At 49.9% G+C, this 17,220-nt stretch overlaps 6 protein-coding genes across 6 annotated transcripts; 3 read left to right on the forward strand and 3 right to left on the reverse strand.

Annotated features, from left to right (window-relative positions):
* Positions 1-259: 259 nt before the first annotated feature.
* ASPWEDRAFT_168980 (phospholipid:diacylglycerol acyltransferase) lies at positions 260-2,233 on the forward strand (the record flags this gene model as incomplete). The annotated part of the gene is made up of 3 exons (XM_040830376.1): positions 260-568; positions 631-2,038; positions 2,091-2,233. The coding sequence occupies 3 exons, from the start codon at positions 260-262 to the stop codon at positions 2,231-2,233; spliced, it is 1,860 nt and encodes a 619-aa protein (XP_040692789.1).
* A 994-nt stretch (positions 2,234-3,227) lies between these two features.
* Positions 3,228-4,159, reverse strand: ASPWEDRAFT_356200 (uncharacterized protein). Its single transcript, XM_040834264.1, has one exon. It carries the CDS (start codon positions 3,971-3,973, stop codon positions 3,278-3,280), a length of 696 nt encoding a protein of 231 aa, XP_040692790.1. The 5' UTR covers positions 3,974-4,159; the 3' UTR covers positions 3,228-3,277.
* Positions 4,160-4,253: 94 nt separating this feature from the next.
* Positions 4,254-5,624, reverse strand: ASPWEDRAFT_103559 (phosphatase PAP2 family protein; the record flags this gene model as incomplete). Its single annotated transcript, XM_040827575.1, has 2 exons — positions 4,254-5,151; positions 5,203-5,624. The coding sequence occupies 2 exons, from the start codon at positions 5,622-5,624 to the stop codon at positions 4,254-4,256; spliced, it is 1,320 nt and encodes a 439-aa protein (XP_040692791.1).
* Positions 5,625-5,989: 365 nt separating this feature from the next.
* ASPWEDRAFT_66004 (uncharacterized protein) lies at positions 5,990-7,479 on the forward strand (the record flags this gene model as incomplete). The annotated part of the gene is made up of 4 exons (XM_040838832.1): positions 5,990-6,271; positions 6,470-6,739; positions 6,903-6,917; positions 6,986-7,479. The coding sequence occupies 4 exons, from the start codon at positions 5,990-5,992 to the stop codon at positions 7,133-7,135; spliced, it is 717 nt and encodes a 238-aa protein (XP_040692792.1). The 3' UTR covers positions 7,136-7,479.
* A 387-nt stretch (positions 7,480-7,866) lies between these two features.
* ASPWEDRAFT_36840 (uncharacterized protein) lies at positions 7,867-8,922 on the forward strand. The gene has a single exon (XM_040834555.1). It carries the CDS (start codon positions 7,996-7,998, stop codon positions 8,518-8,520), a length of 525 nt encoding a protein of 174 aa, XP_040692793.1. The 5' UTR covers positions 7,867-7,995; the 3' UTR covers positions 8,521-8,922.
* A 424-nt stretch (positions 8,923-9,346) lies between these two features.
* On the reverse strand, positions 9,347-16,422 carry ASPWEDRAFT_149949 (type I polyketide synthase). Its single transcript, XM_040829580.1, has 4 exons — positions 15,535-16,422; positions 10,715-15,485; positions 10,338-10,658; positions 9,347-10,287 (listed from the first exon to the last, which is right to left on the reverse strand). Exons 1-4 carry the CDS (start codon positions 16,221-16,223, stop codon positions 9,457-9,459), a joined length of 6,612 nt encoding a protein of 2,203 aa, XP_040692794.1. The 5' UTR covers positions 16,224-16,422; the 3' UTR covers positions 9,347-9,456.
* Positions 16,423-17,220: the final 798 nt, after the last annotated feature.

Here is a 17,220-nt window from a genome sequence, read left to right on the forward strand (position 1 = left end):
GGTTGGATGGCGGAGAGATGCAGTGGTGGTGGTGTGGGTTTTCATGACGTCTAAGGGTTCCTTACCATGTGATATCCCGGCGTTGGCGGGAGTGTCGAGAAAAGTTGCATGGTTTATTTTTCTGTCCCAACCTTTGCTTTCCTCCCTATCCCTGGGGTATTCTCGTGCTCATTACCCATCCATTATCTCGGTTTATTAAACTGGCATTGACCGCCAGACCTGTCCTTCAACCCAGCCCTTTTCCTGGCGGTCGCCCTTGATGCTCCGCCGTCGCTTGGCCAAGGACGATGTCCAGTCCACGGACTCGTCTCGCGACGACACCAAAACCTCCCCCGCCTCGACGGTCGCAGCAGCCGCCCCCGATGCACAAGTCAAGCAATTCGTGCCGAAACCGCGGAGCAAGCGTCGGAATGGACTGATTTTTGTACTGGGGGGCATTTTTGGTGTCTTTATCGCGCTCTTCTTCGCCAACCAGCAGGATGTTATCAGTCTCGATTCGCTTCTGGATTTGGAGTCTTTGATCGATGTGATTCCGCAGGGTATCGTGAAGGATGCGAGGGAGTTTTCGGTATGTCTATACTCAATTGCGCAGTTACACAAGATCCCGTGTGTCTAATTTCAGAATTGTAGCAACATGAACGCGAAGCCGTCAGTTACGACCCCTTCTCCGTCGGTCTACACCTCCAATCGCAGGGTATCGAGGCCAAACACCCCGTCGTCATGATCCCCGGTGTAATCTCGACCGGTCTCGAAAGCTGGGGAACTGGGGCGTCTTCGCGCCAGTACTTTCGCAGACGACTATGGGGTAGCTGGAGCATGATGCGGGCTTTGGTTATGGATAAGGCGGAATGGAAGAACCATGTCATGTTGGACAAGACGACTGGTCTGGATCCTCCGGGGGTGAAGCTACGGGCCGCGCAGGGCTTCGACGCTACCGACTTCTTCATCACGGGGTACTGGATTTGGAATAAGATCTTGGAGAATCTCGCGACCATCGGATACGACCCGACCAATGCGTTTACCGCCGCGTATGACTGGAGATTATCGTACCCGAACCTGGAGATTCGCGATCAGTACTTCAGTCGGCTCAAGTCGTACATTGAAACGGCCGTGCAGGTGAAGGGCGAAAAGGTGACGCTGGCTTCGCATAGCATGGGCTCGCAGGTTGTGCTGTACTTTTTCAAATGGGTCGAAAGCGAGGACCACGGGAAGGGAGGCAAAGACTGGGTCAACAAACACATCGCCTCCTGGGTCAATATCAGCGGATGCATGCTAGGCGCCGTCAAGGGCCTGACAGCCGTGCTGTCCGGTGAAATGCGCGATACAGCCCAGCTGAACGCATTCGCCGTGTACGGGCTGGAAAAGTTCCTCTCCAAGGAGGAGAGAGCAGAGATTTTCCGCGCGATGCCCGGAATCTCCAGCATGCTTCCCAAGGGCGGAGAGGCCGTCTGGGGCAATTCCACCTGGGCGCCTGATGACCAGCCCGGTCAGCCCATGACATTCGGGAACCTGTTGAATTTCCGCGAAAGCAACTCGTCCCTGACGCGCAAGAACCTGACCACAACGGAAAGCTTGTCGTACCTCTTCAACCACAGCGAAGCCTGGTACCGCGAGCAGGTCCTGGGCAGCTACTCGCACGGAGTCGCGCATACAACCAAGGAAGTCGAAGCCAACGAGAAAGACCCGCGCACCTGGCTTAACCCCCTCGAGGCCCGTCTCCCGCTCGCCCCAGACATGAAGATCTACTGCTTCTACGGCGTGGGCAAACCGACCGAACGCAGCTACTTTTACCAGGAAGAGCGCGACCCGCTGGTGAATCTCAACGTGAGCATCGACACCACAGTCACCAACAACGAAGGTGTCGACCACGGCGTCCACATGGGCGAAGGCGACGGCACCGTCAACCTCATCAGCACGGGCTACATGTGTTCCAAGGGCTGGAACATCAAACGGTACAACCCGGCCGGGGTGAAAATCAAGGTCTACGAGATGCCTCACGAGCCTGACCGATTTTCACCCCGTGGTGGTCCCAACACAGGTATTTCCTCTCTTCCAACTATCCATCAAGTCATTCATGCTGATCAAAACAGGCGACCACGTCGATATCCTCGGCCGCGCCTCTCTAAACGAACTCATCCTCCGCGTCGCAGGCGGACAAGGCGACCTCATCGAAGAAACCTTTGTCTCGAGAATCAAAGAATACGCCGACCGGGTCCAGATCTACGAAGAGTAACCGACAAACAGTAACGACCGTCCCTCGATTATTATACACCCGCACCCATGTCAATATTACTAGATTAATGTATTCCTATGATAGAGGTCAATATCAATATATCCATCATTGCTTCTGACAAGGTCACAAGAGTCTCAATCACATGCAAGATATCTAGCATGCTGAAAAAACTAACTTTATGATATGATATGGCACGATATGATGATATCCAAAAAAGTAAACATGCATACACAGATAACTAACTACCCAGCTAGATACTAACTGCTCGGATAGATAGCAGTCGTATTCGATCGTATCGTATCCCATACAGTACTTACTGATCCTGGTCCTGTGCGGGGAAAAGTCCGAATAATCCCATCCATCTCATCCCATCACATTCACATTCATGATTCAGCCAAATCAAGCTCAGCTGTGTCTCTCTGCCCAACAACACTCCCAACCACCGAAAATAAATCAGACCAAAACTTAAACCTGGCCAGTTAGATGCCCGGGTGCGTAGATCCTAACTTCACTATCTGGTTGAGCTAGTCAGTCTAGTCTGGTCTGGGTAGTTAGTCTAGTGTGCTAAGGGCTCGGTGCTAGGTATGCATGTACGAGATGTCTGTGTGGTCACGGCGGGGTGGCTAGCGTTTTCCAGTAGCACTCTTAGTCTCCTAGTCAGTCAGTATTCACTAGTATCTATGCAGTCAGGCTTTCTGATGATAGCGGGGTTCGGAGACCTATGCATCCGATGATCATTTGGGTGATCGTGGCCTGTGCCGCTCGTTTTGCTCGCGCTGCATCTTGCCGCCCAGGCGAGATGATCGCCGTTGCTGGATCAGGGAAGCTCGAGTCTCCGCTCGGAGGCGAGTTACCTTGGATCCGGTTTATCCATCTACACGTTAGTCAGGTTTTGAAGAATCTAAATCGTGGATTAAATGTATACAAAGGGAGCAGATATTAATGTACAAAGTTCATAAATCATAACACTATCTGATTATTATTAATGATATAATAATAATGCTAAGGATAGACCAACAATCCCACGACCACCATCGCCAAACTTTAGGTATAGGATGCTCCAACCCCAGAGTAAGAGACGCAGACAGGTAAAAATAGTGTCTGGCTTGTATATAAGTCTTGTGCAGCGTAGGATGTCGAAAGTCGGTGTGATCCCGATAGCGTGAGAATCAAAGCAAGTCGTATGGGTATAGATGTCTCCGTCAAGCATCCTTCCCCTTGGCCCCTCATGGAACCAAATGCAATTGGCCCAGTCTCCTCCAATTTGGTCATCCGTGTTTGGCCTGACAGACGAATCCACGGTCCAGCAAATTTCAAACGAAGGTATGTTTCAGGGAGGACCGTCGAATAAAAGAAGTGTAGAAGGTCCTCCCGTCCCCTCTCTCTATATGCCCAATGCAAACAGTCGTTAATTAAAACATGAATCCCTTCTAATGCACAGCGAGTGTAGTGCAAGCAAAGGCGCCGAAACTTTTTGTTTCCCATGATGTGTCCCAATCCCAGGCGCCGTGTGTGAGCGATCGACACGAAATAAAGTTTGTGCAGCTGGCCGAGCGTAAAAAGGGCAAAAGAATCAAAAGTGCCCGACCAGTAAAGAATATAAAAGCGAATGACGAAAGTCGGAATCGAATAAAAATGTTCGTTCTGGATGCCCAGAAATAATGTGTACAAGCGAACGTCTCCAACAGTGAGGCGGGACCGAGGCAGCCGAAAACCAAAAGGCTGGACGGATTCCATCATCACTGGAATTAATATTATCGACGGAGGTTCGATGGGTCATTCCCATCTGGTTGAATGAAAAAAATGCATGTACAAGTCGAAGAGAAGAGCGTATCCAGGTAATCCCATCCAAAGCAAAACGAGGCGTAAAAACCACCATACAGGCGGTTGGTGTATTAAAATTTGTATGTGTCGAAATCTGCTCAATGCAAATAAACCAGCAAGTCGTCAATTAAAACGCCGTCCCAAAAAATAATGCAGCAATGCGCAAGGCTGGACCGGAATGGTCGGTCGGATCAAATCATGGACTGATCATATGTCGTCCAGATTCGAGGTCGGAGCCAGGAGAAGCCAAGGTCTCGCCCTCCCAGGAGTAGTGGTCATCCACAGGGCTCAGAGAGCCAGAGGAAATCGAAGATGAGGAACCAACAGTCCACTCATCGCTGTCGAGGTTGAATTCTCCTTCAAGACCGGCCAAGTCGTAGCCGTATTCGCGAGCGGAGTCACCGAATTCCACGTAGTCGTAGTCCCAGCGGAACATCTTGTCGGTTTGCACACGGGGCATGAAGCGGGTTTTGGCAAAGTAAAAGGCAATGGTGGCCAAGAGACCGCCACCGACCAAGTCAACAGCATAGTGGTGCGAGAGGTACATGGTTGCCCACCACATCCAGAGGGTGTAGGTGACAAACAAAGGCTTCAAACGGGGGAAGACCTGGCTCATGAAGAGAGCCGCCAGAGTCGAGTCTGCTGCATGCAAAGAAGGGAAGGCGCCAAACACGACCGGGGACTGTTTGAAACCGGAGGTGTACAGGTCGATACCCAGGAGCTTGTCAATGCGAGCAAGACCGGCGGGGTTACCCTGCATCGAGTAGTCGGCCGGAGCGAGGCCGTACAAGTTCTCGTACCACGGGGGCGAGCAAGGGAACACAAGCTGGATAGTCACAGCGGCCATGCTGATGTAGCCGAAGGTCCGGGCGAAGAGTGGGACAGTGCCGGGAGGACCGAAGATGAACATGATCATCGAGACCACAAAGGGCGCACCGTAGTGGCAGAGACCGTAAGGGATCCAAGCCAGAACGTCGAGAACCACATTCTGATGAGCAGACAGGATGTTGCTAATGTTGGCACCGTAAAGGATGTTTTCGAGAGCCGGAAGCACGCGGACCCAGATAGCGGGGCGCCATTCACTAGGGACGAATCTGTTGAAATGAGCAACCATTCTTTCTTTTTGCTTCTTGGGGCAGACTTACTGGCAAGCATAGAAAAACAAAAGCCAACCAGCGATTGGCAGAAAAGGCAGAAAAAATTGACGAGTAATGGGCAGCAAAAGCGAAAAGACGAGCAAAGTGAACATGGAAGTCTTTCCGAGCGGGCCGGGCGATTCGATGATGGTGAGCGAGAAAATGCACACGATCAACAGCAGCAAGTATTGAAAGTCATAGACGGTCCATCGATGACTTTGTAGCGACCGGAGAGTATCGGCGGGGGAGAAGGAAGTTTGCAGGGTGGAAATCGAGGTGGTAGGGGATATCCGACTGCGCAACTTGGAGCGGATCTTGCGGCGCATGCGATGAGGAACGAGGAGCTGAATTGAACGCCATGGCACCTGGATCTGAAGCTTGCCAAACTGGTTTTGCGTACGGTCCTTCCAAGAGGGAAGGGCGGAATTCATGGCGGCAACAAGAGTCTCTGGAATGAGACTCTATTGAAAAGTAGCCTCTTTTGTTCTTTTTCCTTTTTCGATCTATTGAAGCCGCGAGGGCGAGAATATCGGAAGAAAGAAAGGGTAACAAGCCGCCCAACGGGGGATGGATGGAAAGGGCAGGTTTGCCAGGCGGAGACGAACAGAAAGGGGGTCGTTCAAAGTCGAGGAGAGGGGGAGGGCGCGGCTGAAAAGGGACGAACAGCTGGCACGCTGGATCCGACAGGCGCGTCGACAAGGAAGAAGCAAAAGTGAAACAGTAAGCAAGCAAGCAAGCTCCGGGTCTCCAAAACGAGGATGTTGTGGGAGGTCACGTTGCAAGGGTGTCTCTTCTGATGCAAGGCGGACAGGCAAGGGCGTCAGAGAAAGAAGCACCGGAGAGAACGCAGGAGAGAGCCGGAGAGGAGAGGCGTAGACGGGAGAGTTGGAGGAGAGAAGATGGAGGGGAGAAGAGAAAGAAAGCAACGAGGACGAGAAAAGAAGAAAGAGAAAAGAAAAAGATGGGATACTGGATAGCGAGAGAGAATTTGCTTGGTGACCCCATAAAGAAAGGCTCTATCGTTAGTGAAGAGCGACGGAGCAGGGCGGGTACAGTCGTATTCGTATTACGGGGCCTGGTAAGAATCAGGTATCATGAGGTCAACGACTAGTCCTGTTGTAGTGGGCTATCGATGCGGCTTAACCCCATTGGGCGCAGAGCCAGGGAGGCCCATACCTGTTTGGGGCGGGAGGGCACTCGGATTCTCGGCGCGGGCATTGCTGTGTCCCGAGGTGCCTGAATTTTCCAGTGGTAAATTACCCATATTTACACATAGTTTACCCATATGGTGCATGTTCTGCCTCAGGCACATGACGCGGATACAGCGGAACAACCGGATGGAATCAGGATTCAGAGGGAAATGAAAATATGTGACGGATACCGGCGATACGCTGTCCCTTTTCCGGCCCACTTGTTGAGAAAGGCAGCCAATGGGAGGGCGAGGATTGCCAGGACCAATTTCCAGAGACCCACCGTCAGCGGCGGCGGACCAAAGAAATCGCCGACTGGAGCTGCGGCCAAGATCCGCCGGTCGTGGATAGTGAGGGTAAATTGCAGTGCTTTTCAATGAAGGTCCCAATCAAACATCCCTGATCGTAGCTACCTGCTACCATAGCTATTCGGATTGATATTTATTAGCTGTATACTCTGTTATATTTTATATTCTGTATGCTATATGCTATATGCTATATGCTATATGCTGATTGAAGATGGTTGAATCAGATGTGAGATGAGATGATTGAATATTGAATATTGAATAATAGATATTGAATTTTGGCTTGGACTGCTGCAGGTCTCACACGAGGGAAAAATACAATACGGTACTGCATATGTAATAATGTACAGGAGATCGTGGCAGTCCGGCAAGCCGCACGGGATGCAGCAGCCTAGCAAGGCTCAGCATTCAACAGTAGGCTATGCTGTTTCTCATCTGAATATTTAATAAAACACTGTCTGAACATAATTTAAAGAATACCGTTTAAGAATACCGAATAAGAATAAAATCAGGATGATTCAGGAACAGGAGGTTATTATTATAGAATACGGAGGCCTGGAGTGGATATGCCGATGGGTCAAAGCTTTGGAGTCTGCCTTGATATGCAAACTTAATATCAACACACAATATTCAGACTTCAGATTATCAGGTTAGAGTAGACTGGATACAGAGTACAATATCAATATCAAACAGTTATCAATATCATATCCATATCAAGATACAAACCATACTGTGTAGTAAAAGTAAATCATGCAACATACCCACATTACATCATGCCAGACTCATCGACGACATCATGCTACATCACCACTGCAACATCGTCGATAAGGCCATCAACATCATACTCATTACGGTTATATTTCATAATGCGGGGATATTCCATTTCCATTTCCTTCTTCCATACTTTTATCTGTATCTATTTTATTGACCATGTACAAGTCAACATACATGTAGATGAGGCGGTGCAGCACCAAAGTTTAAGCAGCTTCATGCTATTATTATCCCTCGTGCTGGTCTTGATTGGCTGCTGATGCTGAAGCTGAGGTGAGATGATTTCATTAAGCCTTATAAAAGCCATAATACAATATATTAAGATGAATATATATATCTTCTATAATTCAACTGCCTAATCCACTGACTCCTACTGACTATATATTGTCACTGCCATCTTGGCAGTTATGAAACAGCCCTACATATATCCATCAGCATTACTGGATAAAACATCGATTTCTATATTCCGACTAATGAATACAACAATGTTTCAAATCGTTCAAAAATGTAACTGGCATGTATGATGTCATGCATGTATGACCGTAGCATTCTTCATCTCGATCTATATGCGGAAATATCCGTATAGAACTACCTACACATCGAGCAACCTCACAAAACTCATCCTCAAATCCAACGAAGGCGTAGTCCCCGTCTGCCTAGGAACCTGCTCATCCTTAGTCTCTATCCCAAACCTCTCCACAATTAACGCAATCTGTCTTCACATCTGCGCCAACGCCCCGTCCGCGCCCGACACAGCTCCGCGCCCCGTAGATGTACGACAGCATGCAAATCGCCGACGGGGCGCCCCTGTGCGCGTTTATTTTTGGCCGCGCGGCGTCAGATCGGTCGATTCAGCGTTCTGGGTTGAATGTCGTGGCGTCGGGCCCCCAGAGGTAATGGGCGTGGTTGATGGCTTTCGGGCAGATGCCGATGTAGGTTCCTGTGGGGACGAAGCGGTTGGGGATGGTTGTGTTGCGGATGGCTTTGCGGAGGAGAGAGAAGGAGGGATAGAAGCGGGTGGTTTCGATGATGAGGGCGTTGAGGAGGGGAGGCCTTCGTAGTTGTCTTCGGAGATCTGGCTGTGGATAGCTCTTCTCGTAGGGCTGTCTGGATGCCTGGATGGGTGGCTAGAGCATAGATGGCCCAGCTCAGAGTGCCTCCAGTCGATTCATAGCTGTGTCTCATCAGTATACCTTCATTTTTCCAAATGGGAATGGAACTCACCTCGCAGCTAAAATAGTGAATATCTGCGGAATAGCGTCCTCATCAAACGACTTGCTCGCAATCAAATTCGACAAAAAGTCCCTCTCCCCAGCTTCTCCTTCACCTTGTTCATTCTCTAACGACCGCCGTAACTGTAACTAAGATAAATATAGAATTAGGAAAGATATCCAAGAAATGCAAAAGAGACCAAAAGGCTGGTTGTCCACAGAGCAAAATGTTAGAAGAATCCTGGTTTATACGGCATATTGATATATAGTAAATATAGATACTAATGATAGAGATGTACGTGCAGACTACGATCACTTCATTTATATTCAATCGAGCAGATTGATTCTGCTGAAAGTGACATGGCTGTGTAACAGATATATAACTTGATATAGTTGATATAGTTGACAGTGACATCTTCCATCGTCAGACGGATGTTAGTACAACTCATCAAGGGATGGAAATCATCACCGAATAACGCCTATCTGGATAGGAAATAAATTCCAGTTCAATCATATCTGCAACTAACGTGACCCGATTGATAAGTTGACTTCCAGGAATGAGCGAGGTTATCCCCAACATGCATTCCAATGCAGAGTTGAAACAAGTGTGGTCACACAATCGTTAGTTCAATCTCTTGATCTTTTCTTTCTTTTACTAGTAATAAGATGTTCTATTGCACATGTAGCATAACATTGTAAAGAATATATACCATTAGACTGATCTAAATGTATATAAGGAATAACCAACAACATTAAACAAGTAGATCAACACATTATACAGCTCATTCATTCATTCAAAGTACACGCCGGCGACTTGCTCACTATCATCTCAGCCAGTGCCATCAATGACCCACTGGACAGCAGCTCCAGCACTTGCACATTGGCATTGGCCTCACGAGCAATCCAGTTGCGAATCTCAATCGCCACCAACGAGTCCAGCCCTAGCGACGCCACCGTGATCGACCCATCCATATCCTCCAGCGATATCACCAGCACTTGCGCGAGCTTGGCGGCCAGCGCCTCGTAGCATGCTTGTAGTGCTTCCTCTTTGGATGACGCTTTCCGTAACAATACCTGGAGTGGCACCGCTGGCCCATCACGGTTGGCGCTGTCGCCCTGCTGAGCCTTGGCTGCCTCATACAGCACGCTGAACTTGGCGTCTTGTGCCCAAAATGTCTCCAGCGAGTCTGCAAGGCTGAGCCCCGTAATGCATTGTCCGGAGCAGGACTTGTCGAGGTTGCCTGAAATAGCCGCTGCCAGGAGCGCCAACACCTCTGACTCGTCCACCGTTGAACTACCCAGGTTCTTCAACACTTCTTCTCGTCGCTTAGAGTCAATATCGGCCAGGTACCCCACATCGCGAATCGCCGCCAGGTCGATCGATGTTCCCGGCAGACCCAGTCCTCGGCGATATTCCATAAACCCGTCAAGGAACACATTAGCCGCCGAGTATGCAGCTTGTCCACGGTTGCCAACCACACCCGCCACCGAAGAAAGAGCAATGAAAAAGTCAACGGGTGACTCGGCCAGCGCATAATGTAGGTTCCATGCTCCTTCGACTTTTCCTGCGGTCACAGCTTGAAAGTCATCCAGAGTCATATTCTCAAAGAGCATGTCCTAAAAATGTCAGTAAAAAGGAGCAAACAGAGTAAAATGGCGGGACTTACACGAAGCACCATTGCACCGTGTACCACGCCACGTACAGGGGGCAAGTCCTTCATCTGCTCCTTAACGAGGGATTCGACGGATTGCCGACTGCCAACATCACACGCCTTGACAATGACTCGTGTGCCCTTGGTGGCGAGCTCGTCGATCAACCCCTGTACCTTGTCGTTAACAGACGCTTTACGTGACACGAGCACAATGTTCCTTGCACCCTTCGATGACATCCACTTGGCCATACTTCTTCCCAAGCCTCCAGTGCCACCGATCAGGATATACGAGGCATCAGGCCTCAAAGCCGCGGAACTGCTCTTGGGTGTCACCGCCTAAAAGAGTCAGCGTGAATGTTTTGACATGTTTTGACATGATTGACATTGCTTACCTTAATTTGGTCACCTGGATGAGGACAAACCACAATCTTTCCCATACTCTTTCCTGTTTGCAGCGTTCGGAAAGCTGTCTCAATATCTGAAATCGGGAATGTGGTCACAGGGGATATGGGCTTCACAGCTCTGTAGGTGAACAAGCGACAGACGTCATTCAAAAGACGCTTCATCAGTTGAGGCTTGTACTGGGCAACCTTGGTCAAGTCGACGGACGAAAAGGTGACATTGTACTCGAACGGAAGCATGTCCAGACGAGTATTCTTCGTGATATCTGCCTTGCCAATTTCAATAAACCTGCCAAACGGCGCCAGGCTCTCCCATGTCTCCCGAAGAAGATCGCCTGCGAGCGAATTAACCACGACATCTACCCCCTCGCCATTGGTGGCTCTCCGGATTCCACGAGCAAATGAAGTATCACGACTGTAGAAAATTCGGTCTTCCGGGATGCAGTACTGCGACATGAGGAACTCTTTCTTCTCAGGGCTGCCAACTGTCACAAAGATGTCGGCATCGATCATCTGTGCCAACATGATCGCAGCCTGGCCCACACCACCAGCACCGGCATGAATCAGAACCCGTTCACCGGGGATCAGTTTCCCCAGATCGAAGAGCGCATAATACGCAGTGCAGAACACAACAGGCACCGTGGCAGCCACTTCAAAGCACATGCTGGCCGGGATCGGCACGGCACTCGTGCCGCGGCATCGTGCGTATGTTGAAAAGCCGCCATGTGGCATAGCCATGACTCGTTGGCCAACCTTGAGATCCTTCACATTTGCACCAACAGATGAAATGACACCAGTACACTCGATACCGATGTATGGCTGTGCCAATTGGCCCATGGAGACCACAATGTCTTTAAAGTTAAGACCAGTAGCCTTGACTTCGAACTCGATGTCATCGTCGCCCAAAGGATTCGGCTCGTCATCCACAAAGTATAGAGAGTCAAGAGCACCCAGGCTACCAATTTGGATTTTGAGACGCCGATCAGGCTGGCTGAATGGCTGAGATGATATTGTCAAGTCATGGGTTTCACTGTGGACGAAGGAGTTGGCCGCATCATCTTCCACGGCACGTAGGACGAGGAGCTGGGAGTCTTTGCTCTTAAACTCGAAATCCCGACAAGCTTCTGTACCATCAACTGGCCATAATGCATCCATGGCAGCGAAAACCGGCTCTGCAGGCTGCTTGAGGTCCTCAGGGTTCAACCCAAGAGTGGCGATCTTGGCCATTCTCTCAGACCGCAAAGTGCGAGCGAGACCGACACTCATCTGGGCATCAGGCATATCCGTTCGATATACCCAAAGAACATGGGAGGCATCAAGTAATGTCTTTTTGATACTTTCAAATAGGTCTGGCGTAAGATCCCGCAGCGAGCTCGCTCCGGTTTGAAGAACGATAACGTGTTTCTGTGTGCTGTTGAGTTTATCCAACTCAGAGATTGATGGCCTCCAGGGAAATGGTGCACTGTCAATGAGACCATTTAATTGATCAGCAATGCCATCAGGCTCACCAAACTGTGTGATTAAAATATCCTGCGGGTTCTCAATGCTGTCATTTCCATTCACATGAACATATCCATTAGCGAGAGTTTCACCGTTCGTCTTGGATTGACCATTGGAAGTGACATGACCGTTGGTTTCGACTTCCCCATTGATAGAACTCTCAGGCTCGGGTAATGTCTGCCACTGAAACTTGTAGCACAGTTTGCGGGCTTCTTCGCCTGCACCAGCACCAGAATCTCTGATTGGTGTCATGACAAGACCCTCCATCGCGATCAGTGCTTCGGTGGAGCCTTTCGGAGTTGCAAAGAGATCGAATTTGGTGGGTTCCACCACCGGTTGACTGGGCTTTCCCTTGCCGTAGACTTTGACGGACTCACCAGCCGCAGATGGTACATGGCGAGTGATGGACATGTGTTTGATCATTGTTGGCATGTAGAGTGTATCTAGTTCCATTCTGCCTTGACCAAGAATGGGCCAGACAAGATGCAACAAGCCGTCAAGGAAAGCTGGATGGACGACTAATGGCGTTTCGAACTCTTTTGGCATAGCGCTTTTTGTATCTCGGATGTATAGATCCGCACGCGAGTGGTACGGGTCGGCGAAGCAGTTTTCAATGCCTTGGAAAGTGCCGCCGTACCCGGCGCCCAGGTCTGTGAGGACCTGGTACATGTGCTGTGAGTCTATCTTGTAAGTGGCAGCAGCCTGTACTTTGGAAATTTGAGTCTTGATGTGATTGTGTTCAGTCTCAGTGGCGCTCGAAACCACAACAGCCTGTTGCTTTGGAGCCGCGCGAACTCTAACCATACCGGAACAATGCTCCGTCCAGCCTCGCTTGGTATTCCATGAGTGAATCCGGAACTCATCCCATGTGTCTGAGGTGCCGCGAGTGCCTTCGGCATAGGGCTGAAGAGAAATGGTCGTTTCGACATCCGTATCATCGGTAAGCACCAGTGCTGATCCCACAAGTACCTCCCGTAGTTCGTAATGGGAGAATTGAATGTCATGTTGCGCTGCACGTCTTTGAGCAGCCTCAATGGCCATGCTTAGAAAGCCAGCCAATGGATAAACAGTCATTCCTTGCATTTTGTGGTCTCGGAGCCATGGAACATCATCCAAACGGAGGATATTTCGCCATGTTGGTTCTAGGTCGTTGGAGTAGTTTGCCATCAAACCTAAGATGTCGTTTCTCGTGCCGTCTCTGGTCGTATGCTTTTGTGCAATGCGGCCTTCATGCCAATACCGCACCCCATGCTGCCAAGGATATCGAGGCAAGTCAGTCAAGAATGAACGGTTCTGAGCACCAGTGCAAGGGAAGTTTATGTTTGTCATGTTAAGAACTGCCCCTCTCACGTAGGCAGCGGTAGCGGTGTCAAGGATAGATTGAACTGGGTCTGCATTCCGAACGACCGTGGGACAGTAACCGATCTTCGAGGCTGCCGGCCCTAAGTTCTTCAAGGTATCCATAATCGGGCCCTTGAGGGCAGAGTGCGGTCCAACCTCGACAATAAGATTGGGCCGGCTTGACTCATTAGCGCAAATCTTACCGAGAGCATGGGGGAACAGAACTGGCGATGTGAGATTCCGAACCCAGTACGCTGGGCCCAGATCCGAAGGGTGTGCGATTTCACCAGTGACAGATGAATAGAATGTAGCTGTACTCGAGCTGGAGGGGTGGATAGCCTCGATTGAGCGCAAATACGTCTCGCCAACGTACTTCATATGGTCGGAGTGATACGCAACGTCAATCTTCAGGCGTCGATTAAAGAGCTGCTTGCTTTGTAGAGCCCTCTCCAACTCATCAATTGCTGGCACATCTCCGGACACGGTCACACTTGAGGGACTATTGACACAAGCCACGGTAGCGTATCCACGGAGACTCTTCAGCATCGGCTTGACAGTTTCGTAGCCAGCACCAACAGCGATCATAGTACCCTTCAAATCCGGGAAAGATTGTTTCAGCAGCTGCGTTGTCTGTCCCCGGCGATATGCAAGCGTCATGGCCGCCTCCAAGTCATAGACACCAGCCGCATAGGCTGCACTGATCTCGCCAGAACTATGCCCCATCACAGAAGTGGGACTGATGCACCAGGACTGGAGCAGATCAACAAGTGCAATTTGTAGTGCTGTGCAAGCTGGCTGGCTTAGATGAGGGAAGTTGATTTCAGAAGTGTCGGTGTCCTTCTGCAACACCTCCACAAGGGAAAAGTCAGCTCCTAAGTTCTGTAGCCAGTGATCGGCTCGTTCCAGAGACGATGCAAAGACAGGGTATTCTTGCATAAGAGGAATGCCCATCTGAGCCCATTGAGCTCCTTGACCGGTAAAGACAAATGTGATGGTGGGTGCTCCGAGAACCCGACCCGGATTTACTTTCATCTGTGCCAGGCGGATTCCAAGCTCATTCAGGGATGTGGCAGACACTGCGACCCGATATGAGAGATTGGACATCTTGTTACCCACAGTGTAGGCGAAGTTTCCAACGAGAGCCTTTTCAAAGACTTCGGGATGCTGCTCGAAGTAGATACCATAATCTTTGATCCTTTCTCGTAAGGAATCCTTGTCGTTGGCCGAGATCAGAAATAGTTTGCGTTTGGGGTCCATTCCAACATCATCTTTAGGTGCTGCAGCTGGCAAGGGCGGCCTTTGGAGTACAACGTGGGCATTGGTACCGCCGAAGCCGTAGTTGGAGACACTCGCATACTTCTTCCCTCGGGGCCAAGGCCGCGTCGTTGCGACAGCCATATTCCATTCATCCAGAGGAATATTGGGATTTGGTCGGCGAAAGTCTGCATTGGGCAAAATTAACCCACGTTCAAGCATCATGGCTGCTTTGATGATGGCGACTACACCACTTGCACCCTCGAGGTGGCCGACGTTGGATTTGACCGAGCCAATATAGAGCGGGTTTTCCGGTGACCGGCCCTGTCCAAGCGCCCTATAAACTCCTGCTGCTTCAATAGGGTCACCAGCTTTGGTTCCAGTGCCATGCATTTCTGCAAAGCCACACTCTTCCGGGTTCAGATAAGCCTCACGGTACACGCGACGGATAAGCTCTTCTTGGGCGTCGCCATTCGGCAGTGTAATTCCCTTTGTCCTTCCATCTTGATTTACACCAGAATTGGCAATAACTGCGCGGATGGGATCTCGGTCTCTCAGAGCAGCATCAAGTGGCTTCAGCACCACAACACCTGCGCCCTCACCTCGTGCGAAACCAGATTTTGCTCTTTCTTCAAATGCGAAAGTTTTGCCGTCATCGTTGAACAATCTGACTACTGTTAGAAGAATTAGAAAGGATGGGGGGTCTAGACACTCACTGTGACATGGACATGGAAACGAAAAGATCAGGAACGATATTGAGCCTGCATCCACCAACTATGGCTTCTTTGGACTCACCACTACGCAGACTCTGGACGGCATAATGCAAGGCGACAAGGGAGGATGAGCAGGCAGTGTCGACAGTGAGACTTGGTCCGCGCAGGTTGAAAAAGTAGGAAAGACGATTGGACTGGAGGGAAGGCGCACAACCAGTAGCCTGGTACAAGGGGATAGTCTCGACATCGCGGACATTATTTAACTCATAGTCAGCGAAGTTGCCGCCCACAAACACGCCCACGTTTCGTCCGGCGAGATCTTCCTTGGGGACACCGGCACTTTCCAACGCTTCGTAGGAACATTCCAGTAGTAGTCGCTGCTGAGGGTCCATCGATATAGCTTCTTGGACCGTCAAGTTGAAGAAGGGGGCATCAAAACGAGCTATATCCTCGTCCAGGAAGTAACCCCCCTTGGGGTTGAAGGTCCCCGTCTTGGAGGGATTAGGATGGTGAAAGGATTCAAAGGAGAAACGGTCTTTGGGGATGGGACACCAGCCACTGCGGCCCCGAGTACAGAGCTCCCACAGATCAAGGGGAGATGTGACATGGCCTGGCAGTCGACAGGCATAGCCAATGATGGCAATGGGCTGTGGCGCACCATTATCCCCACTGTTTGTCTCTGCACCGTTCATGGTTGATCTCGGTGCAGGATGTGGAAGAAGATGAAAGAAGGGACATCCGAAGATCGTAGGGGTCGAGATGAGCCGGCCATGATGGGTTATGTTATAAAGCGTGATCTGGCCACGAGGATCCGAGCCTGGCTGATGGTACGGTATGAGCTGCAAAACAAAGCTGAGCTGGATAAAGGGGGGGCTATTAACGAAGGCGAAGCGCAGCGTAAGGTGGCAGGCCTCTATTAGGTTTCAGATGGGCAAAACAACATAGCAGATGCGCCGTTCTGATTGGACAGGCTTACGGTTTTGCCCTCACATGATGGATTAGATAAGCTCTTCTACTATGGCATACAACGTAGGGGATAAAATAGTTTTTTTCCTCTGCTTCTCTTTCTGATCTTTCGATTGCAAACTGATGTTCTCTACAGTGAACTCTCTGACCCTCCATGTATCCAATTGTATATCGAGCATTCCATCAAGCATTCCAGGTACTATTTTATCAACTATTTCATCATGCATTCCATCAAACATTCAATCGAGCGTTTCGAATATATCCGCCTTTTAAGTGGCAAGGGAACAAGTCCGAGCGCTATATCGATGGTAATAATACTACCTTAGTCTCTATAGCAGAATCACACTTCTCTAATTCCGAGATAGTAACTGGGTAGTAGTATAGTACATGCCAGCCTGCTTCTGAGAAAAAGGCTGGGTCTGGGGGAGGGGGCACAGTGCCCCTTGCCTGATCATCAAATTCGTAAATTGGGGCCCATTCACTTCTTCGAGTCTTCCTTCTTCACCTTCTGCAGTCCTTGTCATCGCTTAAAGTTCAAGTTCCTATAATTAATGCTGTCGATCTCGTCTGATCTCTCCTGCAGAGGCCCTTGATAGACTACAGTAGTTTCAACCTGTGTTGACTATCACCATGGGATACGCAGTGCAGTGCCTTACTTGAAGTCTGCTCTTCCATATTCTATCTCTGCTCTACTTGAATATTCTGTCCTCATCACCAGCTAAG

Source organism: Aspergillus wentii (assembly GCF_001890725.1).
Source record: "Aspergillus wentii DTO 134E9 unplaced genomic scaffold ASPWEscaffold_2, whole genome shotgun sequence".
NCBI lineage: Eukaryota > Fungi > Ascomycota > Eurotiomycetes > Eurotiales > Aspergillaceae > Aspergillus > Aspergillus wentii.